The sequence below is a fragment of the Salmo trutta genome, chromosome 22 (genome assembly GCF_901001165.1).
Source record: "Salmo trutta chromosome 22, fSalTru1.1, whole genome shotgun sequence".
Lineage (NCBI taxonomy): Eukaryota > Metazoa > Chordata > Actinopteri > Salmoniformes > Salmonidae > Salmo > Salmo trutta.
The window spans coordinates 27,395,164-27,407,648 of NC_042978.1; the positions used below are offsets into that span (position 1 = coordinate 27,395,164).

At 46.6% G+C, this 12,485-nt stretch overlaps 1 protein-coding gene across 1 annotated transcript in view; it reads right to left on the bottom strand.

Moving 5' to 3' along the window:
- The window catches only part of LOC115158495 (PR domain zinc finger protein 5), a 51,091-nt gene that overhangs the window by 15,190 nt on the left and 23,416 nt on the right, over window positions 1-12,485 (bottom strand). The window contains exon 13 of the mRNA XM_029707499.1: window positions 11,484-11,577. Within this exon, the coding sequence (XP_029563359.1) occupies window positions 11,484-11,577 (94 nt within the window). The remainder of the gene's footprint in view (window positions 1-11,483; window positions 11,578-12,485) is intronic.

Below are 12,485 nucleotides of genomic sequence, written 5' to 3' on the forward strand. Positions count from 1 at the left end.
GTCATTGAGCTCTTCAGTACGGCCATTCTACTGCCAATGTTTATCTATGGAGATTGCATGGCTGTGTCCTCGATTTTAAACACCTGTCAGCAATAGGTGTGGCTGAAATAGCCGAATCCACTAATTTGAAGGGGTGTCCACATACCTTTCTATATATAGTGTCCTTTCATCCCGGGTCACCCTTATTTTATGACATTTTCTTATCGTTTTAATAGTAAAAATATATTTTTCAATCCTGTTTAAACGTAAAGAAAAATTATCCATTTGTCACATCCCTACAACCCATACACAGGCTGGCCCGGCCCAGTGTAGCTGAGCTGAGCCTGGGCCCAATGGATCAAAGGCAGGCCAGCCTAACTCCCTAAGTTCCTATCTGAGCACGCTCCGTAAGATGGCAAAGAGGATGTGACAGGCTGTCAGTCAAAGAGCCAGCAGACACGTGGATCTATTTACCCCAGAGCTGATCCTCAGCCCAGATAGCACAACCAGCACTGATTACCAGCACTGATTACCAACCTATATATGGAAGATGAGGTAACCCATATAACCGCAACGAAAATAACCGTTCCAAAGGAAAATACAGTACAATACATGTAAAGAAGTATTTTGGGGTTCCACCACAGCTATGTTAGTGGTTCTGAACTATTGAAGTCAGAGGCAGAATATTCCTTTCACAGAGGCTCACAGTAAGTTATTGTTAACTACACCTCAACAGTCACGACCAGGTAACACAAGGAAACACCAAGGTATGAAACTAAAGACAGTGAAATTCGGCTCATTTCTGGGGTAATGGAATCAGGGTATTTTGGACAGAATGAGTCCCTTCTCCTGCTGGTGTTAATGGAGCAGATCCAGGGGGAGACGTGAAACAGCTAAATGGTAACTTAATAAAACACTGCCTTAAGAGGGATACAGATTACTCTGTGTGTGTGTGTCCTTGCGGGTACCAAAATCTAATTTCTCATTCACTTTGTTGTAGCATAATCTCTCTTTAGTGACTAATTGTCAAAGAGAAAAAGAGAGTTTCTTTAATCAGATAGAGGAGGAATTGATGGGGGAGATATTTTGCTCTTGTATGTAATAAGGTTAATGAGCTGAGTGTCCCAGGGAGACGGAGAGTTAACATGCAGAGATGCTTATTCAATCAGAGGAACCACAACCACCCAGAGAGAGAAAGAGTACACAGCAGAGAAATATCACCCATAACAAACATTTAGCTCTGTTTGGGTCTATTTCACCACAGACACAACTTAGACAGGTTTTAAACTGAGCTTCCAGGTGAATGCCATTCACATCCACCTTGTGCCGTACGAAATGATGTGGTTTTAGGTTAAACACTATTGCTGTCGGTCTTCCATTACCAGACTTCATTGGGAGTGGACTAGCCAGCAAGTCTGCATCTTTTACAGATTCACTCATTTTCTGGGAGGAAAAAAATGATATTTGTCATGTTTCAGAGTGTCAAATCTGTTTAAGTCTCCTCTAACTCAAGGGTGGGATTTTACTGGTTTGTTTTCATTTGTGTCTGTGTGTCTGCCCATTTCTTCCAACCCAGTACATTTTTATTAAAACCAGGCTAGCTATCACTTTGCTGTCCTTATAAATGTTATTTTTTTATTTAACCTTTATTTAACTAGGCAAGTCAGTTAAGAACAAATTCTTATTTACAATGACGGCCTACACCGGCCAAACCCGGACGATGCTGGGCAATTGTGCATCGCCCTATGGGACTCCCAATCACAGCCGGTTGTGATACAGCCTGGATTCAAACCAGGGTGTCTGTATTGACGCCTCTAGCACTGAATGCCTTAGACCACTGCGCCACTCGGGAGACCCAAAACCCCATAAACCAGGAGTGGCCACAGAGGTAGAATGGGCACACCAGATCGTCCTGTCTTATCCATCCAACATATAGCTTGTAAAGGGTTAACAACAGGCCTCAAGTAAAGTGTGGAATGATCACACATTCAGAAACATGAGCAGAGAGGACACCTCAAAATCACAACCCCCGAATAAATCCCTGTTCTGCTCAATTTCAGCCTCTAGGATGCCTTTGTTGACAAACAGGAAAATCAGAATCCCAGACGTGCCATCTCTCACAGAGGAGAGAGAATCTGTCTGTTATGTAGCATAGTGGGGTATCAGGTTAAGGCTGGTCCTTTCCTTGGGGAGCCCTGGAGAAGGCATTCGTGTGTTGTAATATGGTTGATACAGTGTGGTAGTGTGCTCTGACTGCCTCTGCTCTGCGGCTTGCAGCGCATCCCTCTCAGTAGGGGCAGAGGAGCAGGCTGAGTATAAACTGATATACTGTACAGACACCCACACTCTGCAAACGGAGCATTAGTCCTCACCATTGTTAACAGCAGGGTACAATGTGGTCACTATGATCAAACTTACGTAAATGTTCAGTAACATTATCCTCCTTCCACAGTTGACTGACACACAACCCCAACCCTTTGGCACCACTCACACCAAACCAGACCAGCTCTCTCTAACACATGCCTGATGACCAGAATACCCCCGAAAAGATCAGCTCAATCCTTTACAGGATACAAACATGGACCAGAACCAATAGCGATCATTTCAGGAATAATTTCCTTGAGGTGGCATGGTTCATATGAGAGGCGCTATGTCCTTTCAGTTGAACACTAATGTAACTGGATACCATTCACTTATTATCTAGATTGTTGGGGATTATGTGGTGAGGCTGGGCTCTGTGTGGTGGAGATGGTAATTGATTTAGTATGCGCTGAAATGGGACACCATCTCTCTGTGACCCTGGGTGTCTCTCTGCCACCCACCCCCCACTGTGCTCCTTACACCCCTTGTCTGCTAATCGATCCGTTTGGCACCCCTAACAGTGTGCCTGTGTGTGTGTGTGTGTGTGTGTGTGTGTGTGTGTGTGTGTGTGTGTGTGTGTGTGTGTGTGTGTGTGTCTGGTAAGCAGATGGTCTTGCTCGTCGCATGTCTGCCACACAGCGTTCGTGTTACGGAGAACGCTTTGTAGCTCCAGGCCCTAGTCTGAAAGACATTATCGCTGTCCATCAGAAATGTATTCCTGGCTTCCTCCAGTCCAACAAGACACTGGCGCTCCCCGGCCCCTCTCTCTCTCTGCATGCCAGCAGGGGCCACTGAGGTAATGTGATATCGATCTGTTTTATCCGATAAGCAATTTGCCTTTGATCAGCCCCAGAAACACTCAACAACTTTACACTTGGCCTTGCCATTATGGCCAGGGCCCCCAAAGACTGCTCTACTTCCTCAAACATTTCTCTTAAACTGGCCCATGTGAGAGTACCTGTATCACAGAACTTCCCGCTCTGCCCTCGGCTTTACCACACACTACAATGATCCATACCTTAAAACTACCCTCACCATACAACTTTTTCAGTGGAAACTAACCTCCTTAGGCCTTAAGACAGGAGGAGATGAGGAGAGAAACTTGTCTCTGGGACAGACTGTACTATTAGAACCAGGGGACCTCAGATATCAACATGACATCATGTCCCTACAGGCTGACAAAAACACAGAGACAAACAGCCATAAATAAGTGGTCCTTCAGTGTTTTGCAGAGGTCTGCCAGATGTACATTTGAACTGCATGTTGTGACCAGAGACACTACTGCATACTTAACAACTGTCAAGACACTGGTCTCCAGCAGAGTACATTTCCCTTAGAATTATCCATCGTTTTCAGTCCAGAAGACACAGAGCCACTCCTCGCTCTGGTCTGGACTCTCAGAGGGAAACTCAAGACATCTGCTTCACTGTCTTTATAATGACATACAGTACCATATCTTTACACACATCATGCAGAGGGATGGATCATGGGTGGAATGACTCAAACATTTTCCTTCTCTTGTATCTTGCACAGAGGACACAGATTTTTTAAACTAAACTACCAATTCATCTCTATGTTTAACCAATAACTGTAAAGTTCACCATTTTAATGTACGTAGGTTGAGCCAATCATACATTTGGAACCCTAAATGTTACAATTCCAGAAACGTAATCCAAAATATAAAATCTCACAAAGAACTTCTCTGTTTAGAGACACTAAATAGTTGAACTGGGTAATTCCATAAGTGACAATTTGCGAGCGTTAAACTATGACATTTGCTATGATGTCAGTAACACTCAGGCCACTGGGTTTTGTAAACATTTCCTTTGGCGTAAGCACCTCGGTCAACCCCAGGACTACCATATAACATCACTGCACACTGTAGAAAACTCAGTCACACTGACCAATTATCTATTTATGCTCATTTGCATTTACACCAGTTTTATGCCAAGATGAATCATCTGGTGAATTAATACTTAATATTCTCTGGAGTCACCTGTAATGTCCCCACCCCCTTCCACTTTTCAATTTCCAATGGAAGGATTTCTGATTGGGACTTTCAGACATGGAGTTTGGTGGAGGAGGTCCCCTGGATGCCCATGACATCACCAGCAGTACTCTGGGGAGAAGTGTCCCACCCGCTCTGTCTGCCTGGAATAATGCTTGTGAATCAATCAACAGCTACATTCCATGTTACTATGTGTTAGCCAAAAACATCCAAAATTAATGGGATGGCCATTCATTTCCTCATAAACAGGCCATACTATTAGCGCATTCAATGGAGCACTTCAATGGTTTTTCAATTCAAAGTGTGCTATAAATTCAATTATTAGAGTTTATACATAACCTCTCCAAAATAATTTTTACAATTCTGTGATGACCAGTGTCCAGTGAAACAGTGATTACCAGTGTGCAGTGATAACTGCTGCCGGGGGAAAATCCTGCTGTGACAAAACCTTGCAAAGCATCCAGTGTGTTTATTGTTTATCAGGTAAATAAGTGAAGCTGTGATGTTCCTGTGAAGGGACACTGGTAAAACAAAGGATACCAGGCTTTAACTTAGTACCATCCAGAGAGGCTGTCAACATACAGGCCTTTAACCTCAGCTGGGGGCTTCCTTTAAGGAGATTATTGACAGGGAGAGATGCCACGTTAAAGGTTTATTTACAGAACTAGCAGCCACATGAACAAAACGACACCTAGTAGTGTACAGAGACAAGTCTTTCATAAATGTCTTGTTTTTTTACACAGTTTGTCTTACAGAACATGATAAGTGTCCTTCCTTTTTAACTGTACTTAACAAAGCCAAACAGACATGCACTAGTCATGCCTCTGTCTTCCTCTACCCCAATTACCCCAATTAAAATCTCTACCCTAATTAAAATACGCCCACTACTGGTTCAGTTCATACAGCATCACTTGTAAGCCCACACTATGCATTCCCTGTATATTTCATGCATAATGCTACACTAACTAACACTTCAAAGCTGTTCTGGAAAGAACAGTATATATGTCCAACAAATAACTCCTCAATGTGAGAGAACAAAATGAGCCTTGTTGAGGTTTTTTTATGGGAATAACACACTTTTCCTCAACTTTCTTTACACAAGAAACAACAAAAGCTTGGGCAAGTGAGTTCTGGGCTATAGAAAGAGAGGACAGAGTTTCAGCCAGTCAGGGTCAAGGGTCATCCCGCTGTATGCTTTCTTGGAGTGGTCTTCTCTCTCTTCTCTCCTTCCTCTTTTCTTTCTTTGAGGTGTCCCCTCCGCTTCCACCCCTCCCGCTGCATTCCCCCACAGCCCCGCTCTTTTGTTTATTCTATATAAATACAAACAGCCTCATCCATGTTCCACACACACACACAAACCAAATACACACACACACTCTTTATTTGTGCCTTTGGAACCTATAGAGAGGGTGAGTAGAACTGAGCTAGCAATGAAATGGTTTCAGACTAAATCCTTACCTAAATAAGTAGGAATAGGCATTAGGTTAATAGATATTTAGTTATAGATAAATTAGCACATTATAAAAACAGTCAAAAGGCATTTGATTGCTTAATCATAGAGCCCTGATTAGGTAGATATGACTGGAAGATGGGACATAATTCATTAAATTGGATGGTGGTCAGTGGTAGTAGTGATGGTCGTGATAGTGATTGATGCACTAGTGATGTGTGTGCTTTGGATCTCAATGGCAGAAAAGCCCATGGAAAATCTTTTGTACTAAAAAGCTGCAAACACATTCTAGAGATTAAGGGGATTGGGGAAGGGAAATCACCATTGTTTATTGGGAGCTACGTAGCCTGAGAGCATGTATGTGGCATGACTGGAGTGAGGATTCAATCTCACATACAGGGAAGACAAGAGGAGAACTGTCACTGCTGTCTGAAGGATCGGACCAAAATGCAGCGTGTTTGTAGTTCCACATTTTTATTTATTCGTGAAACGTAATGCAATACACTAAATAACTGAATATACAAAAACAACAAACCGTGATGCAGAGAGAAACAAACACTATTCAAAAGATAATAACCCACAAAACAGGAAGAGAAAAAAAACCTACTTAAATATGATCTCCAATCAGAGGCAACGAGGATCAGCTGCCTCCAATTGGAGATTAACCCAAACAACCCCAACATAGAAATAGAAAAACTAGAACTTAAACATAGAAATAGAAAACATAGAAAAACACAAAACACCCCCTGTCACGCCCTGACCTACTCTACTATAGAAAATGACATCTTACTAGGGTCAGGACGTGACAGTACCCCCCCCAAAGGTGCAGACTCCGAATGCAACAAACCAACAAAAAAAACACCACAAAACAAAAGGGAGGGTAGGGAGGGTGATAATTGTCTATGGCGGCTCAAATGCAGTCCACATAACCTTAACCTCCAGCATAGGAGGCGGCTCTGGTTCTGGGCGTACTCCCCGCTCCACCCGCTGATCCCTCCGCTCTAGTACCACCGAACCGTGGATCGTCGTCGTCCGGACTGTAGATCATTGCTGGAGGTTCTGGGCTGCGGGCCATCGCTGAAGATTCTGGGCCGCGGGCCGTCTCAGGAGGTTCCGGGCCGCGGGCCGTCTCAGGAGGTTCCGGGCCGCGGGCCGTCTCAGGAGGTTCCGGGCCGCGGGCCGTCTCAGGAGGTTCCGGGCCGCGGGCCGTCTCAGGAGGTTCCGGGCCGCGGGCCGTCTCAGGAGGTTCCGGGCCGCGGGCCGTCTCAGGAGGTTCCGGACTGCGGGCCGTCTCAGGAGGTTCCGTGCCATGGATCTTCACTGAAGGCTTCGTGCCATGGATCCTTTCTACAGGCTTTGGACCATAGATCATCACTGGAGGCTTCATTCATGGAGCTGAAATAGGTCTCACCGGACTAGGGAACGTCGCTGGGAGTCCTGGACTAGGGAACGTCTCTGGGAGTCCTGGACTAGGGAACGTCACTGGAGGCTTCCTTCATGGAGCTGGAATAGGTCTCACCGGACTAGGGAACGTCGCTGGGAGTTCTGGACTAGTGAACGTCCCTGGAGGCTCCGGACTGGAGAGCATCGCCGGAGGCCAGGTGCACAGGGTATACTGGGTCATGGAGGCGCACTGGAGATCTGGAGCTTATGGCTGGCATAACCCGTCCTGGCTGGATAACCTCCGTAGCCCGACAAGAGCGAGGCGTTGTGACAGGTCTCACAGGTTTGTATTGGCGAACTGGGGTTACCGTGCGTAGAGCTGGCGCAGGATAACCAGGGCCGAGAAAACGCACCAGAGACCAGGAACACTGAGCAGGCTGAATGCCAACTCTAGCACGGCACCTGTGAGGAGCTTGCACCGAGCGCACCGGGCTGTAGCTGCGCACTGGCGACACAGTGCGTATCTCAGCATAACTTGGTGCTTGCTCGGTCACTCGCCCCCCACGGTAAGCACAGGGAGTTGGCTCAGGTCTCCAACCTGACTCTGCCAATCTTCCGTGTGCCCCCCCAAAAAAATAAATTGGAGGCTGCCTCTCGCACTTGCCTCGCCGTTGGTATCGTGGCTCCTCTCGTCGCCGCTCTGCTCTCGCTGCCTCCACCTGTTCCCATGGAAGGCGATCCCATCCAGCCTGGATCTCCTCCCATGTCCAGGATCCCTTGCCGTCCAGAACTTCCTCCCAGGTCCATTCTCTTCCACGCTGCTTGGTCCTTTTGTGGTGGGTTATTCTGTCACGGCTGTCTGAAGGATCGGACCAAAATGCAGCGTGTTTGTAGTTCCACATTTTTATTTATTTGTGAAACGTAATGCAATACACTAAATAACTGAACATACAAAAACAACAAACCGTGATGCAGAGAGAAACAAACACTACTCAAAATATAATAAAGCACAAAACAGGAAGAGAAAAAACCCCTACTTAAATATGATCTCCAATCAGAGGCAACGAGGATCAGCTGCCTCCAATTGGAGATTAACCCAAACAACCCCAACATAGAAATAGAAAAACTAGAACTTAAACATAGAAATAGAAAACATAGAAAAACACAAAACACCCCATCACGCCCTGACCTACTCTACTATAGAAAATGACATCTTACTAGGGTCAGGACGTGACAAGAACAGGAAAGATAGGTGGGGAAAAACAGAGGAGAGAGAATAGGGAGGATAGGCGGGGAAAGACAGAGGAGAGAGAAAAGGAAGGCTAGGTGGGGAAAGACAGGGGAGAGAGAAAAGGAAGGATAGGTGGGGAAAGACAGAGGAGAGAGAAAAGGAAGGCTAGGTGGGGAAAGACAGGGGAGAGAGAAAAGGAAGGATAGGTGGGGAAAGACAGAGGAGAGAGAAAAGGAAGGATAGGTGGGGAAAGACAGGGGAGAGAGAAAAGGAAGGATAGGTGGGGAAAGACAGGGGAGAGAGAAAAGGAAGGATAGGTGGGGAAAGACAGAGGAGAGAGAAAAGGAAGGATAGGTGGGGAAAGACAGGGGAGAGAGAGAAAAGGAAGGATAGGTGGGGAAAGACAGGGGAGAGAGAGAAAAGGAAGGATAGGTGGGGAAAGACGGGAGAGAACAGGAAAGATCGGTGGGGAAAGACAGGGGAGAGAGAAAAGGAAGGATAGGTGGGGAAAGACAGGGGAGAGAGAAAAGGAAGGATAGGTGGGGAAAGACAGGGGAGAGAGAAAAGGAAGGATAGGTGGGGAAAGACAGGGGAGAGAGAAAAGGAAGGCTAGGTGGGGAAAGACGGGGGAGAGAGAAAAGGAAGGATAGGTGGGGAAAGACGGGAGAGAACAGGAAAGATCGGTGGGGAAAGACAGGGGAGAGAGAAAAGGAAGGCTAGGTGGGGAAAGACGGGAGAGAGAAAAGGAAGGATAGGTGGGGAAAGACGGGAGAGAGAAAAGGAAGGATAGGTGGGGAAAGACAGGGGAGAGAGAAAAGGAAGGCTAGGTGGGGAAAGACAGAGGAGAGAGAAAAGGAAGGATAGGTGGGGAAAGACAGAGGAGAGAGAAAAGGAAGGACAGGTGGGGAAAGACGGGGGAGAGAGAAAAGGAAGGCTAGGTGGGGAAAGACAGAGGAAAGAGAAAAGGAAGGATAGGTGGGGAAAGACGGGGGAGAGAGAAAAGGAAGGCTAGGTGGGGAAAGACAGAGGAAAGAGAAAAGGAAGGATAGGTGGGGAAAGACGGGGGAGAGAGAAAAGGAAGGCTAGGTGGGGAAAGACAGAGGAGAGAGAAAAGGAAGGATAGGTGGGGAAAGACAGAGGAGAGAGAAAAGGAAGGATAGGTGGGGAAAGACAGAGGAGAGAGAAAAGGAAGGATAGGTGGGGAAAGACAGGGGAGAGAGAAAAGGAAGGATAGGTGGGGAAAGACAGAGGAGAGAGAAAAGGAAGGATAGGTGGGGAAAGACAGGGGAGAGAGAAAAGGAAGGCTAGGTGGGGAAAGACAGAGGAGAGAGAAAAGGAAGGATAGGTGGGGAAAGACAGGGGAGAGAGAAAAGGAAGGATAGGTGGGGAAAGACGGGGGAGAGAGAAAAGGAAGGCTAGGTGGGGAAAGACGGGGGAGAGAGAAAAGGAAGGCTAGGTGGGGAAAGACGGGGGAGAGAGAAAAGGAAGGCTAGGTGGGGAAAGACAGGGGATAGAGAAAAGGAAGGCTAGGTGGGGAAAGACAGGGGAGAGAGAAAAGGAAGGATAGGTGGGGAAAGACGGGAGAGAGAAAAGGAAGGATAGGTGGGGAAAGACGGGGGAGAGAGAAAAGGAAGGCTAGGTGGGGAAAGACAGGGGAGAGAGAAAAGGAAGGCTAGGTGGGGAAAGACAGAGGAGAGAGAAAAGGAAGGCTAGGTGGGGAAAGACAGGGGAGAGAGAAAAGGAAGGATAGGTGGGGAAAGACAGGGGAGAGAGAAAAGGAAGGATAGGTGGGGAAAGACAGGGGAGAGAGAAAAGGAAGGATAGGTGGGGAAAGACAGGGGAGAGAGAAAAGGAAGGCTAGGTGGGGAAAGACGGGGGAGAGAGAAAAGGAAGGATAGGTGGGGAAAGACGGGAGAGAACAGGAAAGATCGGTGGGGAAAGACAGGGGAGAGAGAAAAGGAAGGCTAGGTGGGGAAAGACAGGGGAGAGAGAAAAGGAAGGATAGGTGGGGAAAGACAGGGGAGAGAGAAAAGGAAGGATAGGTGGGGAAAGACAGAGGAGAGAGAAAAGGAAGGATAGGTGGGGAAAGACAGAGGAGAGAGAAAAGGAAGGATAGGTGGGGAAAGACAGAGGAGAGAGAAAAGGAAGGATAGGTGGGGAAAGACAGGGGAGAGAGAAAAGGAAGGATAGGTGGGGAAAGACAGAGGAGAGAGAAAGGAAGGATAGGTGGGGAAAGACAGAGGAGAGAGAAAAGGAAGGATAGGTGGGGAAAGACAGAGGAGAGAGAAAAGGAAGGCTAGGTGGGGAAAGACGGGGGAGAGAGAAAAGGAAGGCTAGGTGGGGAAAGACAGGGGAGAGAGAAAGGAAGGATAGGTGGGGAAAGACAGGGGAGAGAGAAAAGGAAGGATAGGTGGGGAAAGACAGGGGAGAGAGAAAAGGAAGGATAGGTGGGGAAAGACAGGGGAGAGAGAAAAGGAAGGATAGGTGGGGAAAGACAGGGGAGAGAGAAAAGGAAGGATAGGTGGGGAAAGACGGGGGAGAGAGAAAAGGAAGGATAGGTGGGGAAAGACAGAGGAGAGAGAAAAGGAAGGATAGGTGGGGAAAGACAGAGGAGAGAGAAAAGGAAGGATAGGTGGGGAAAGACAGGGGAGAGAGAAAAGGAAGGATCGGTGGGGAAAGACAGGGGAGAGTCTAAGTGGGAGAGAGGCAAGAGCCAAAAAGACAAGTAGAAGTAGAGAAATAAAAAGAAAGGGAGGGAGGGAGGGGTAGATGGAAGGAGTGTGTGACTGTGCCAGGTCTGTGCACTAGTCTGTTGGTAAGGAAACACACAGGAATGTGTAGCTCTCCAGTTCAAGGCAGTTTAATGAACATACACTCTGGGACACTGTTACCATTCTGGGCTCTGGGGAGCAGGCTAGCGGGCTGGTAGGGTGGATCTGGTAGACTGGATTGGTCGATCTCACACCGTTTTACAGTTTGTGACGTTCAATGACAGTTGATGAATTTAACCAAACTATTAGGACAATATAGTTGAAATTGTCCAAATGACCGGTTATGGAAGGCCTACTGACCTGTATGGCTGCGGATGTGAACCCTCAAAGTTCCATTGCTGGCAAACTTCTGTCCACAATATGGGCAGATCTTCTCCTTTTCCCCTGTGTGCGTCTGGTATGGAAAAGATCAGAAAACATATTTTGTATTTAGGAAAGACAATTGGAACATGCAGTGGTACAACTTTGCCTCATTACAGAGCACACAGTGATCACTGATAGAGCATACCCATCACTTGGATACTATGAGCACTGCTAATACACTTGGATACTAAACAGAGAAGCTCTTAAAGTCCAGTTAAATGCCCCATGGTTATATACCATTTACAAAGTATTTTTAATAAAGTGTTGGATAAATGATCAAAGTTGTTTAATATACTATATATTGTCAACAACAACAAAAAAGACAAAGTCGACCCCATGCAGGGTGAATTCAAGGGTGGTCTTCTGACAAATATTTGATGTCAGTCATTTAACCAGAGACCCTGTTCAGCATCTACCCCACTGAAAAACCAGACCACACTGCTGCTAGACACTGTTACTAGACACTGGTGTTCATGGGAACTCTACAGCTCTCCAATGGGAACTCAAAAAGCTCTGAACTCTACAGGTCTCCAATTAAACTCTATAGATTCTGAATTCAACAGGCTCTCCAATGGGAACTCTACAGGCTCTGAATTCTACAGGCTCTCCAATGGGAACTCTATAGGCTCTGAACACTACAGCTCTCCAATAAGAACTCTATAGGCTCTGAGCTCTACAGCTCTCCAATGGGAACGCAAAAGGCTCTGAACTCTACAGGTCTCCAATTAAACTCTATAGGTTCTGAATTCAACAGGCTCTCCAATGAGAACTATACAGGCTCTGAACTCTACAGCTCTCCAATGATAACTATACAGGCTCTCCAATGAGAACTATACAGGCTCTGAATTCTACAGGCTCTCCAATGAGGACTATACAGGCTCTCCAATAAGAACTATACAGGCTCTCCAATGAGAACTATACAGGCTCTGAACTGTACAG